Here is a 13,778-nt window from a genome sequence, read left to right as displayed (position 1 = left end):
CCACCCCCATCTTGTTGCTCCTTATCTGTTTAACTTAACTGTGTCCTTTTATGGAGCTTATCACTAAGTAGAATTGTTTTCTTGCTTTTCCATACCCAGACTGTTAGCTCTGTGAAGTTAAAGACCAATTCTCTGGATTACTGCTGTGCCCCTGATTGTGGTGCAGGCTCAGCAAACAATAGGCACTCAATAAATATTTGTTGGATGAAAGAAGGAACAACTGAACCTTGGCATGCTGGACAACATGCTAAGGATGCTCGTATACATTATTCACTGCATGCTCAGAGCACCCCAGAAAGACCGACAGGCATTCTTCCCTGGGAGCCAATGAAGAAACAGGCCCAGGGAGAGGGGATCATCTTACCATGTCACCATGGGCCCTGGAATCCAGGAACTCGGATGGATGATGGGCTCTCCTCTGAGGGTGATGCGTCATGGATGTAGGCAGAGGCACACCTGTTACTGAAGGAAATGTGCATGTGTTCATGCCCAGCAGCAGTCCCTGTCATCATTGAAATGAAGACAAGTCACCTGCTGACCATATGAGTTCAGGGCTGGATAACAGGTAAGGTAAAGATAGCTATCTAGTAGAATGAGCAGGGAAACTTGTCCAGAATGTCAAGAATTACAAGTTGTAGGGAAAGTTCACTTGAGGCTGGAGCCCTGAGTTTGTGGTTATTACAGTCATGGCAGATGTCTGAGTCCCTCTAGGGTGTCCTAGGCTCAAGGCAAAAAAAGAAGGTGGATGGTTTAGCACTTGATTTAACAGTGCAGTCTGTGTTCTAGTGGGTGAGGAGCTTAAGGGTCTTAGAATGTGATGGCAGGGACTGGGCTGAGCCTAAATGAATAGAAGGGAAGAAGAGTTAAGAAAGGGCTAAAAAGGGAGCTAGGAAAGGACTGTTACCTGGACATTGGGCAGCATCAGAGAGCAGAGGCCAGAAAGAAGAGTTTGGGACAAGTGGAAAAGGGTAACCAGTGGTCAGGGACACAGGGAGGAGCAACATTCCAGGTAGGGCAGTCCTGGGCAGTAGGGGGAGGATGAGGAATGGAGTAGGGCCATCCTGGAGATGCAGGGAGGACCCAGAGGGGTTGTCCTTGGGGGTACAGGGATCATCCCTGAGGGGTTGATCTGTGGGGTGCAGGAAGGACCTTTAGGGCCATCCTGGAGAATGGGAGGCCCTGGGTCTGGCTCTATGCATTAATGTCTATGGAAGAGTTCAGCAGTGGGCCTGAAGTGAAGAGAGTGTGGAAGGGAAGAATTTCTGTATTAAAGGGATCCCAGATGGATTTTGAGGAGGGTAAGTCTTGGGGTAAAGGTGAAGATTATGGTCTGTGTGCCCCCATCCTGGGTAAGTACCAGAGCAAGTCAGGAAAAAGGGGTACTCCTTCCACATGACAAGAGAGCAGGGCATAACTGGCTAGCTTCCTTATAAGGCTGTTTTTAGCAGTAACAGTGCCTTAAAGGAAAGTGGAAGGGGAAGGGCAAGGGAGCAGAGAAGGAGAAGGAGTAGTTTTCAAATTTAGGTTAGGTGTCTACTGAGTGTTTTGAGAAGGGACCAGTGCCAGGAGGAGGGAAACAAAGCAAAGAAATAGTGGACCAACTTCATCAACAGTCAAGAACCAGCTGTTTAGACACTTGACCAAACTGAATTTCCATCTCTTCACCTAAGGATTACAAAATTTATATTGATAATTTGAACTTTTCACAAAATACTTAGTCATCTCTTCTTTGTATTTTTTATTCTTTCCTAGTCAAACATTTTCTAAATCCTGAATACATTTTTTTCCTCTTCTTAAATTAGCATTCCTGGGAGGTTTGGGAAGCTTCTGTAATTTAGATGGTGAGATCTACATCTTCCTGGATGACTGGCCCTGAGAATGTTGACAGCACCTGAGCTTGATTCTCAGATTCTGGGACTTCCTTGAGCCCTCACCCCTGGGCCTTTCCCCAGCTACACTGATTTGCTGGGAATCCTCCCCTGCCCCAGGCAGCTAGGGTCCTAGGCTTCACGGTTTTCTGTATGTGTCCTTTCCACATGGCAAGGTGTACACATTCCTACCTTAAAGCATTGCTCTGGGCTTCAGGGGGGCATCTTGTTGGGAGGTTCCTGCCACAGCACCTGTCTTAAGTGGACTTTGGAACCTTGTGAGCAGCATGCTTGTGGCCACAGAAAAGAACCAGTGAGTGGTGCTCTTACCTTCTCCCAAGCATTTGTTAAAATGCTCTCACTTTTGGGGAAAAGATCCAAGTTCCAGATTCTCTCTTAACCCCTGCAGCCCCCTCTCTGCCCGGCCCTCAGTTGCTTCTGAGGGGTGGTTACACCCTGTGTTCTTCACAGGGCTGTGTCCCTCACAGGGCCGTTTCCAAACCTGGCTTGTTCTTAGCACCCCCGGAATGGAGCACCGGTCACAGAGTGGCAGCCCAGCAAACTTTTTCAATCAACTAAGCAAACAACCATGTCCTTATAGTGGTTTTGGATCTTCTAGTGGTTCTGACCCATTTTCATTTACCCAACAACTTTTTATTGAGGGCCTACTATGTGCCAGGCAGTGTGAGAGGCTCTGGGGATAGATCAGCAAGCAAAACGTGAAAATCCCTCCCTCCGTGGAGTTTCCATCCTCAAGTAACTTTCCCTTACTCTTTCAGCACTTCCAAGTCTCTTCCAGAAGTATTCCTTGGTTGATATATATTTGGGTGTTAAGATCTTAAAATATGAATTGAGTTTTCCCTGTGCCAGGCACTGTTCTGAGCATTTTGTATGCATTATCACATTGCATCTATACCACTTCCAAGAAAACTGTATGAAGGAGGCTTTATTAGTGTCCTCATTTTATAGATGAGAAGCCAAGGAGGCAGACACCCAGTCTGGATGATGACCCATGTTTACACGCTCATGGGAACAGGTTCCTAATTCAGCCCATCTGACTCCAGGGCCCACATCCATCCTCACTGCCCCGGGTGGCCTCTCACTTGATCCTGACACACTCTTTAGACCTTAATTCTGTCTTTCTGCTGGCCTGAAATGCCTCATAGAATGTCCTGTGACACCCAGTGTAGGTATGTGTCTGTCAGGGCTCCCAAGTTCCCAAGTTATTCCTTTGCAGGCTATCAGAATGAGCTCAGTTGTCTTCCTGTCCTCAATTGCCCACACCTGCTTGAGGAATGGGCTAGTGGGTTACGCAGGCCTTGCCCCGCCTGTATTGTAGATCCAACCATTTCCTTGGCCTGACACAACTGTTTCCCTGTCCTCCCCTTCTGAGCCTTCTCACCGTGCTTCCCCTCACCCTTGCACTCTCTTTTGATCTTGCAAATTTAAACCCTTGGAGAAATCAGACAGTATGAAATATGAAAACTGCTTGGGAAGTAATTGAAGAAACACTGTGACTTTTGAAACCCATAGAGATAACACACTTTCTTGCTCACATTATTTTTTAATGGCAGATTTAATTAATGGAAATCAGGTGTTCTGGTTTCAAATGTGCATACAGAGCAGCTGGAGGGGGAGGAGGAAGGAGGAGGGGTGCCATTTATAGGGCAGAGAAAAAGACTCCAAAATCAGGAATCAGAAGAGTCTGCTGGGAAAGAAAAATTCTCCAGAAATAACAGTTCACTATCAGTGGCTGTTAATTAATGTGTGCAGATTTAGTACAGTGCATTTCAGAAGGGTCTCCCAGTGACTTATGAATGGGTAATAAGTCTCCTTGTCAGGCACAGACTCTGTGGGATTGTACTGTGGAGACCCAGGTGCTCCCCTGGTACTGCACTCCACTATCCACACTGCTGCCAGAATATTCTTTCTGAAATACAAATCAACCCTGCCAGTCCCTTGCTTAAAAAATAAAACCTTTGTTCCCCACTCATTGACTGTGGGCTGAGGTCCAGGCTTTCAGCCTTCAGTTGAGACCCCAACTTTCCCCCTTGCCTCACTGGATCCCAAGGTGACTTTCTTCCCAGCTCCTTCCCTTGCTGTAGCACCTGATGGGACTATAGCACCTACCAAGGGGTACCCCTCATGCTCCCTCTTGCTTCCCTCATTATTGGCTCATTTCTGCTTATCCTATAAGACTCAGCTTAATAATGGATGTACTCTTTGATCCATAAATCCGACTCTAGAATATACCTTCAGACATACTCACTAGAGCACAAAGGTATAGATGTCATGATACTATGTTTCAGTTTGTAATAGTCGAAGATGGGAAACAGCCTAATGTGCATGGTGGTGAACTGCTAATGTGAGCTGTGGGACACCAAGTCCTACAGTGGGATATTGTTCAGCAAGTAAATCTATGAGGCCTCCAAGAAGTAAGTGAACAGATAAGGAGAGGTGTGTCAGAAGTGGTGCCAGAAGGGGGTATGCATACATGAGCCCACTCAGGCATGCACACTCAAAGGAGGGGAAGGTGCTGAAGTCCAGGCTGTTGAAAAGCTTACTAGTCACCAAATACCTACCCTCTGTCCTTTGTTTTTTTTTAAGATTGTATATTTATTTATTTTTTAGAGAGGGGAAGTGAGAGAAACATCAAGGTGTGGTTGCCTCCTGCACACCCCACACTGGGGACCCAGTCCACAACTCAGGCACGTGCCCTAGACTGGGGATTGAACCAGCGACCCTTTGATTCGCAGGCCAGCACTCAACCACTGAGCCACACCAGCCAGGGCTCTTTTTTGCCTTCTTAAAACTGTGTGTTGTGTTGTTTGTTCAAAAACATTGTCTAATGTAAAAGAAGGAGGAGGAGGAGGAGAAGAAGAAGAAGAAGGGGGAGGGGGAGGAGGAAGAAGAAAGATGAAAGATTTATACCTCAGTTAGCTCCTAAGAAGCCAGGCTAATGATCTATCCCAGGGTGTCCTTTCTGGTGCCTCCACATCACCTGGGATGACTGGCCAAATATCCATTGTAATTGTGATGCTGCATTGACTGTGAGCCCCATGAGGCCTGGGGGTAGGCTCATTTGTCTCAATACTCACTGGGTTCCCAGTATGAATGTCAGTGGCATCAGTCCTTTACAAGTCCATGATAGTTGTGTGGTCTAGAAGTCTGCAGAGTGCCCTGCTATTTCCAGAACAGAGTTCTGGGTCCTCTTCAGAAGCTTCAGGAAGGCACAGGAGGCCTTTGTGAACACAGGAAGTCAGCTCAGCACTCCCAAGGTTTAACTAGGACCTTCATGTACCAGGGGAGCAGCAGTGGGGTATTCCACAGTGGCCCGTCAGTCCCAGGTCTGCTCAGGCAGATTAGATGACAGAGTGAGTGGGTCAGGGGAGGAAGGGGACTTCCTCTGAGTCATTCTGCAAAACAATAGAGGAAGCTGCAGTGGGGTAATCATAACCACTTTCTTGGCCTGTGGGCACATCCTGTGACAAATCTTACTGACCATATGTTCAGTCTGAGTTTGTGGTCAACTTAACCACTTACCGTGTTCACCCTTGCCAGGCTTTGTGCCTGGAAATACAGGGTCAGAGCAAAGGCACAGCATGCTGGCCTATCTGGGACATGGATACTCCCTTGGAAAGGGACATTGACGAGTGGTGGGGCCTGGAAATGGAGCCTGACACTTTTCCAAAGAGGAGAAGACCTGAGTTGTGAAGCTGTCTTGTGGGAAAGGAAACAGACTGGGATCAGTTGAGGGGTGCTTAGGTAAGGTACATGTTAGCTTTAGAAAGTTCCGTGGTACAACGATAGTGGTTACTGTGGATAGGGAAGGTATCCTGAGCCAGGCACCACTAGGCATGGTCTCTCAGCCACTCTGTGAGGAAGGGAGTATCCTGTCTTATAGCTAGGCAATAAGGCTCAAGGAAGTACATGACCCAAAGAACACAAGCATCATGTGCCAAAAGTGTGGGTCTCTGGACCATGCAGTCTTTTGTGAAGATCCATGAAATGGAGGTACAAACTGAGTCTCGGCAATCCCCACCAGGGTGTCACAGAAGATCCTCTGCTCAGAGCGGAGAGGAGGCCCTGATCTCACTCATCTCTGTCCTTACCCCCTTGCCTGGAACTGTCAGTGTCGAATGAATGTCAGGCTGGTTGAGGAAAAATCATCATCTCTTAGCTAGAACATCCAGCTCCAGAGAGAAATATGCTGGGCAACTCAGAGTGAGCACATACCTGTGGGAGCCAGGGCAGCCTGGCTGTGAGGGAAGGAGAACCCCACTTTATTTTGTACCTGTCATGTGGTGGCAGCTTTCTCATCCAGCTATGGTATGTACCTGATGTTCATCTGAGGGAAGGCGTCAGCTATCTCCCAGTTCAGAGATGAGGACATAAGCCAGGAAGAGGCAGTGTGACCTGCCCAGGCTCACTCAGTAGCTGGGAGTAGAAGGCCTGGCATTGGCCTCACTCCAGCACTACCCAGAGCAGAGTTTGTACACTGTGGCTCCTTCCCCAGGAGTACTCCCTTGGGACTCCTTCCATGTTTATCTCCCACTTGGCTCTTCCCTGAGATTGTTGTACAGGCATGGGGATAAGGGCCTGTTGGTGTCCATATTCCACCTTTGATGTCCTGTTGGTCCTAGGAGAGATGCTTCCTGCCCCACCTTGGTTACCTTCCCTGAAGATGGGTGATGGGGCAAGGTGCTTTCCCTGCTTGACTCTGATCTGGGCACTTGCCACCTTCTTTGTCCCGTCTAAGGAGAGTTTCATTCCCCTCAAGTCAGGCTATCTGACTGCTATCTTGTCATCCTCTCTGGGGAGGTCTGACTGCCAACCTTGTCTTGGGCAGTCCTATGGGTGATTTCATCCTTAAGACTGTTTTCTGGAAGTCAGTCTGCTAGTCACAAGCCTCATGGTTCTCTGCAAAAAGCAATGGTGGCAGGTGAGGATAGCTGGTACATTTCTTTTGGTCTCCTTGGGGAAATAAGTGCTGGATTCTGGGCCTTTGTGGCCTGTAGCAATTTGCCTCTGAGGCACAAAGAAGTGGAGTGGCCCAGAGTCACACTTTGGTGGTCCCTAGAGTTCAATCCAACTCTACCTTGTTGCAAACCTGGCTGTCCCCACACCAGCCTGGTTCTGTACATGTTCACTCACTAGGCAACCTCAGGAAGGATGTGTGTGCCTTTGGAACCACCCTGCAAGGCTCTGGCTGGACATTCACCATGCAAAGAAGCACCTTGGTCTTGACAGACAGCAGGGCTCGTGCCCGACTCAGGATCGGACATCTGGACTGTAGCCCTGACACAGCCACTTGCTGTATGACTTTGGGTTAGTTGGTTCAACTCTGGGCAACAGACTCTACTTATAAAATAAGGCTTGAACCAGATTCAGACTCAGCAAACTTTTTCTTTAAAGATGGTAAATAATTTAGGCTCTACAGGCCATACAGTCTCTGTTGTAACCACTAAACTTGGCCATTGCAGCACAGAAGCAGCCGTAAATAATGTGTAAACAAATCCTGAGTATGACCATTTTCCAATAAAACTTAATTTACAAAACCAGGTGGCAGGCTGGGTGGCAGGTGGGTGGTGGATTGCTGACCTATGCACTAGAGCAGGGGCATCAAACTCATTTTCACCAGGGGCTACATCAGCCTCATGGTTGCCTTCAAAGGACTGAATGTAATTTTAGGACTATATAAATGTAACTACTCCTTAACTAGGGGCAAGGAGCTCTGCACTGCCGCCGGGTAGAAACAAGGTGCTTGGCTGGATAAAAAAAGGTGGAGGACCAGATTCGGCCTGTGGGCCTTTTGTTTGCCACCTGTGCACTAAAGGATCAATGTCATTCTACCCTTCACTCCTATGGGATTCTGTAGCTATGGTTGGTCCAGAGTGGGAGCTAGACACAAGCTGTGGATCACCACCAGTCTGCTTTGATGCTGGTCAAGAAATTAACATCTGTCAATTTTCTTCAAGGGGCCAGAGAGAAATTTTAGTCTTTGGTAACCAGTTGTGTTCTTCTCTTTGTAGAATGCTGAGATGTATAAACTATCTTCACAGCAATTCCATGAGGCAGCTTCAAAAATGGAGGGCACAATAAAGTAAGAATTTGTTTATTATTCTTCATAAACTTAGCCTGTATTTGTAAAAAAAATTCCCATGCATGGCTTGAAACCTTGTGCCACCTGCCTAATTTTAAATTTCTCTAATAACACAGAGGACCATCTGTTACTCTGTTCTCTCACCTGGATCTGAGGCAGCCATTGGTCATTTGTAATTGGCCACATGGTCTCTTACTTCTTCCCTAGCAACCTGGCAAATGGGAGTGTGACTGCAGCAGACTGGCTGGGCTATTTCAGGTCGAGTGTCCTGTGAGCCAGCCCAGGAGCTGGCCATCAGGCCCCCAGGAAAGTCAAGAAAGGGGTGCTACTTATCTCCCATTTGTGGAGGTGGTTTTCAGGAGGTGGGGGTGGTCTATTCCCTGTAGGCACCCCTGGGTGCCTGGCCCTGTGCCACAACCTCTTGTATGCTGACGCTCAGGGTGGCCCCTGTTTTACTCCCAGAAGGACTGGGGCTAGGGATACTGATGGTTTGCTCCAGTCACAGAGTGCTGCTGAGAGCAGCATTCTGTCCCCCATCTGTTCTGCTCCTGTACAACCTGCTGCCCCAGAGCAGAAGACCACAGAACCCCACATTATTCTCTTGTTCCCTCACATACCATCACTATGTGCTATAAATGTTAATTATTAGCTAATACTGTACCCACCAATGTAAAACAAGTATGTGTCTCTCTGGTTTACTTTTTTATCCAGTCCCAGAGGTTTCCTTGCTTTGCTTTCTCCTGCCCCCTTCATCTACCACCAATGGATTTCATGTAACCCTTCTTATATCTCCTCCTTTGATGCTAGTGTATAAATAACCTGCAAAACTGCCATTCTCCAGAGCATTTTTCTCAATTCTTTGAGAGTTTGCTTTATGACAGTTGTCGTCAGTTTGGCTCAGAAAAATAAACTCAGAGAAATAAACTCAGAAAAAATTCTCTACAGGTTTGGATGTTAAGTCACACTATACCAACATAGTTGACATCATAGGTCTACTTTCTATGTGGTATCTCACTCAAAGCGTTAAAGGGTTCATTCCTCTAAGTTTTGTAGATAAGGAAACTACAGAGGTTAAGTGACTTGCCCAAGGGTACAGAGTCAGTCAAAAGCAGGGCTAAGGTGTGATTCCAGGTCAGCCTGACTCCAAAGCCCAGACAGGCTCTTAGCTCCATCCTGATGACCATCTTATGTTCAGAGGAGACCTTCAAGGGACAGGGAAAATGCAAAGATGAATAGTAAAGAACAGTGGCTTCATAGCAGTCTCAACCAAGCTTGACCCAGCCCAGCGGTCACAGGTAACCACATATGACCATAGACAACCACTGTAGCTTCAGTTCTCCATCTGTGAAATGGAACCATTAGTAAATGAGAACATATGGTTGAAGTGCCCAAAGAGCACCTATCAGTTAGTACTATGCTTAGTAAGTAAGTCATTATCAGGGATGTTGCAAACAACCAATCCTTCGCTCAGATTAAAAATATACTCATATGCTAGCTCCCCTTTGCCTTTAAAGGGTATGAGGATGAGAAAGAATATGGCAGTAGGATCAAATTCACTAAGCTAGGGACCAGGAAGCCAGAAGACCTAACTCTCAGGACTGGACCATGTGGCATGTGACAAAATGCATGGTCAGTGACTATACAGTTGCCTGGCCTCTCCCCAGAGCTTCTCCCCCTCAGCAGTTGGTTCATGATCAGACCAGGCTGTGTATTTGGCATTGCTGCCCCACAGACATTCCAAGGGGTGGGACAGGGTGAGGAGCTAACCAGATTTTGCCTTTTCCAGGAGTTATATTACTCAGGTGTCTGTCACCCACCCACCTCTGAGGTGTGACTGATTTCCAACCTCTTGCTCTCACTGATTGTGATTCTGAGTATTTGTCAGCCCCAGGTGAGCCAGATGGGCCCTTTTTGTGAGGACAGGAGCTTCTGTGTGTGGTGTGGCCCACACATCCTGCTAAGACAGCTGAAGATTCCATTCCTCAGGGTCCACATAGCTCATGGCACTCACTTGCACCCAGACTCTGTGGAGTCCCAGTGGGAAGGTACAAGGCCTTCCTCATCTCCATCTGCCCACTGGGAAGTTCCTCTTCCAAGTTTCCTATTACTACTGCAGGACTTGAACTCTTCCAAGATAACTGTTTTCTCTTTCCTAAATTGGCTCTTTAATCAGTTTTCCCACAAGCTGGCAGTATTTTACCCCAGCTTCAGGTGTCCTGTGTATACCCTAGGCTTGTACTGCATGGACATCTGCCCATGCCCCTCCTGGCTTCTCACATGTTTTTCATCAGCAGCTGTTTTCACAAGCAATGTGTCACCTCCCAGTCACCCAGACCTCCTGCTTCCTTCTTGTGGTGTCAGACACAAACCCTCAGCACTCTGCACTGTGACTGGTTTGCTTGGAAGTCACCCTGACTCACCCTTGAAAGGGACGGACCCATGAGGGAGTAAAAGGGAGTTGGTCAGAGCCTCTGGTTATTTTATGAAGGTCTATGAGGTCCATGGACACCGTCTCCACACAAAAGACACAGAGCACAAGGCCTGGCTGTCTCTTCCCCACAGGAACCCCTCAGACCTTCCCATGACCTTCACCCTAAACTAAGCAGAACTGCATCTGTATTAGACACAATGCATGGAATCTTCTGGAAAAGGAGATTCCTCTGACATTTCAAAGGTATGTTCTTAGATGCAAAAAGACCATAGGCTCACTTAAGGTAAAGATTGACCTTTGTCAAGGAGTGTACAGGCCTAAGACTTAACTACCTGCCAGGACCCACTTTTAGTTAGGAATTTTGATAGACAGCCCATCCTATTGTTTTTTTTTGGTGGAAAGGAGGCTTTTCCACAGGATTGTGAGGAAAACATTCAGAGGACCCATGAACAGGAGATTGTGTTGTGGCATAGTTTATTCAGGTGGAAACAAAGCTGCCCATTGGATTTCCAATGTCCCATCTCTGTTTGTCCCACCATGGAAAAAGTCCAACTGTGTCCTTAGCAAGGCCAAAACAAAATCCAATGTCTAGAGTTTCAGCTTGAGCCCACGCAGTCTGCCACAGGCCCCAGTAGCTTCTAGACTCACATGTAGAAGGCTTACAAGGCTTTCTGGTAACAACCAGAGTCCAGGCCTTCCTCCTTCAGGCATGATATTCCAGTCAAAGTCATGGTTAATAAAACCACCATTGGAAACTGGTCTTGTTGGTTTTATGCAAAGAAACTTTATGCCATCTTCAGAATACCAGATTCCAGAGGGATCAGGTAGGGAGAAAAATACAAAGCATGAAGGAAAATCCTTGTCCTTCCAATATGCACCAAGATTGCATTTCCATGCTTTATACCTTTTATTGTTTACTTTTGCACTTGATGTTAAGTTTTAACTTTCCTTGGGAAACCTCAGTTTCCTTCAAAACCAAAGTAAAGCAAAGTCCAAAGTAAGACCGAGTTCCAAAAGAAGGGGGACTAGAACTAGCCTTACAATCTTGTCTCATTTTCCACCAGTCCCACTAATTAGTCACACAGGCAACTTTTTTTAGATCCCAAATGGCCCTAAGCTTCACTGGTAGAGGCACTCTCTTGCCTACCAGTGCTTCCACTGGTCCTTTGGCAGAGACCTCTAGCTGGTACACCGACCAGCATTCCATGGTAGAGAGCCCCAATGGTAGAGGCATTCTCTTGCCTACCAGTTCCTCCACTGGTCTCTTGGCAGAGACATGACCTCTCATCACCTGGTCTCATGACAGAGACATGCTGTCTTGCTCCAAGCCAGGTTCCACTGGCACCAAATGACCCATCCTAGGTCACAAATGGCCAAGGCATCCTCTCCAACCAGTTTCACAGATGACCTCTTCTAGGTCCCAATTCCAAACAGCAGAGACAGAGGATTCCCTCTGTACCCCAAACAGTAAAGTTCCAACCATGTCCCCATAAGAATAAAAAACAAGCAAAGAATAACTGTACCCAAGAGTGAGGTTTCCTTTTCTCCATGTTTAGAACTTTCACAACCTTTCTATGTACCTTTACTCATTCAGACCTACTCATAACTCGCTTTCAATTCTCTTTCTTTTCCACAATGGGAAGGACAATACTCAAACTCAGTATCTGGCAGCTAAAAGTCCTTAGATTTACAAGCACATGAATAAAGTAAAAGAAACATTGTCACCCTATGCTGGGAGTCACTGTCCTTTTCCGGAAGAGGAATTTCAAATCTCCTTCAGGAGTGCAGGTCCAGCTTTCCCTTTCTGCATCAACAACAGAAGTAGGGTCTGTGTCCTCTTCAGGCAGTGCCCATTTTGTTGGTGTGTAGTGGATCCAGGGTTTGATTCCCATCAGCTTCAGGGAAGAATGCTTTGTCAGCAGGACACGATAGGGACCAGTCCATTGTTCAGCTAGCTGCTGTTCAGGACCTTGAGTTTTCCAGGTTTTTCATCTGTCTTTGGGTGTGGTTAGTACAAATGGCACTAGTTGGACTTCAGCCATTTCCCTGAGTAGGGTGTTTTAAGCTATTTACCCTCTGGCTGGGGAGGAGAAGTGTAAACCACTTACTCCTAAGTGTCCTTGGTTTAGGGAAGAGGGGATTTTTCGATTTACTAGATGACTGTAAACTGCTTGCTGGATTAACTATCTACTTAGTTTCCCTATTCCACTTGTCCTGGCTTACTAGCTTGTCTCACATTTATACAAATGATACAATGATATGAATAAATACCAAAAATATTTTTCTGACCAAATGAGCCAGGCACAAGAGTACATACTGTATGATTCCATTTATATAATATTCTAAAAAATTCAAACCTAATCTCTTCCACTTTCCTTTTATTAGTTTTGGGCGTTCCCCTCTCCAATGGCCCTCCTCCTTACAATAAGCACATTGATTGGCACTTAGAGGGTGTTTCCTCCATCCTTTAGGGTCCCGCCTCTTTTTTTGGTCTCACCACCCTGTTTCTAAGAACACCATGGCCTGCTTTACCTTCCTTGCTTCCCAGGTATTATAAACTTTAAATGCTATGTCCACTAGCTGAGAGAGATTCATTCCTAATCTCCATCTAAATGACGGAGTTTCTTTCTGATATCCAGGGCACTTTGCCCAATAAAAGTCATGTTCACCATCCACAGATCCTCTGGTGCCTGTGGATCTGCATCAGTGTGCTTCTTATAGGCCTGATCGATCCTCTCTAAAAATTCAGAAGAGTCCCCATCTGATCTTTGTTGAACAGCCAGTATCATATTCAGGCCCTCTTGTTTGGGTACCCCTTTCTTAAGCCATTCCAGTATACACTTTCTGTAATGTTCCAGGAAAGAGAGACCCCCATCATTTGGATTCCAGTTAGACTCTGTCAAGGGAATTGCCCAGCTGGGTTGGGGGTCCCGTTGGGATTCTTTTGGTGGAGACATTGTTCAGTAGCCCAACTTATAACCAGCTGTCTCTCATCTGCAGTTAAGGGAGCTATACATTTGCCCAGTTTGGATGATGAGTGGCAAAAATGGAGGTGATAAGGTCTGCCATTTTCTGAGGATCATCCCTATATGAGGGGTTGCAAATCTTCCAATTCAGTGAGTCTGAAGTGGAGAATGAAGTATGGGCCCAAAAGTAGCGAGAAGCCTGGCCTTGTTGATTTACTCCACCTATGAGATACTGCCTCAGAGGAAACTGGCTTGCTCCAGATAGGTAGGCTCCCTGGACAAATTGGGTGCCCTGACAGGTCTTTGAGGTGGAGACCCATCACTCGTCATATAGGAGTGGAGCTGTTGGCTCTGTAGTCTCTACTTCAGGGGTAGTTTGTGAAGGGGGTGGTGGTGAGAAAGCTCCTCCT

The 13,778-nt window shown here is 46.7% G+C and overlaps 1 protein-coding gene across 3 annotated transcripts in view; it reads left to right on the top strand.

Moving 5' to 3' along the window:
- Window positions 1–13,778, top strand: part of CHCHD6 (coiled-coil-helix-coiled-coil-helix domain containing 6) — a 324,191-nt gene that overhangs the window by 258,935 nt on the left and 51,478 nt on the right. For all 3 annotated transcript variants that reach the window (XM_053912641.1, XM_024580229.3, XM_024580231.2), the window contains one exon: window positions 7,901–7,971. In XM_053912641.1, the coding sequence (XP_053768616.1) occupies window positions 7,901–7,971 (71 nt within the window). The remainder of the gene's footprint in view (window positions 1–7,900; window positions 7,972–13,778) is intronic.

This window comes from Desmodus rotundus, chromosome 10 (genome assembly GCF_022682495.2).
Source record: "Desmodus rotundus isolate HL8 chromosome 10, HLdesRot8A.1, whole genome shotgun sequence".
NCBI classification, from domain to species: Eukaryota; Metazoa; Chordata; class Mammalia; order Chiroptera; family Phyllostomidae; genus Desmodus; species Desmodus rotundus.
This window is presented reverse-complemented; position numbering and strand designations above follow the sequence as displayed.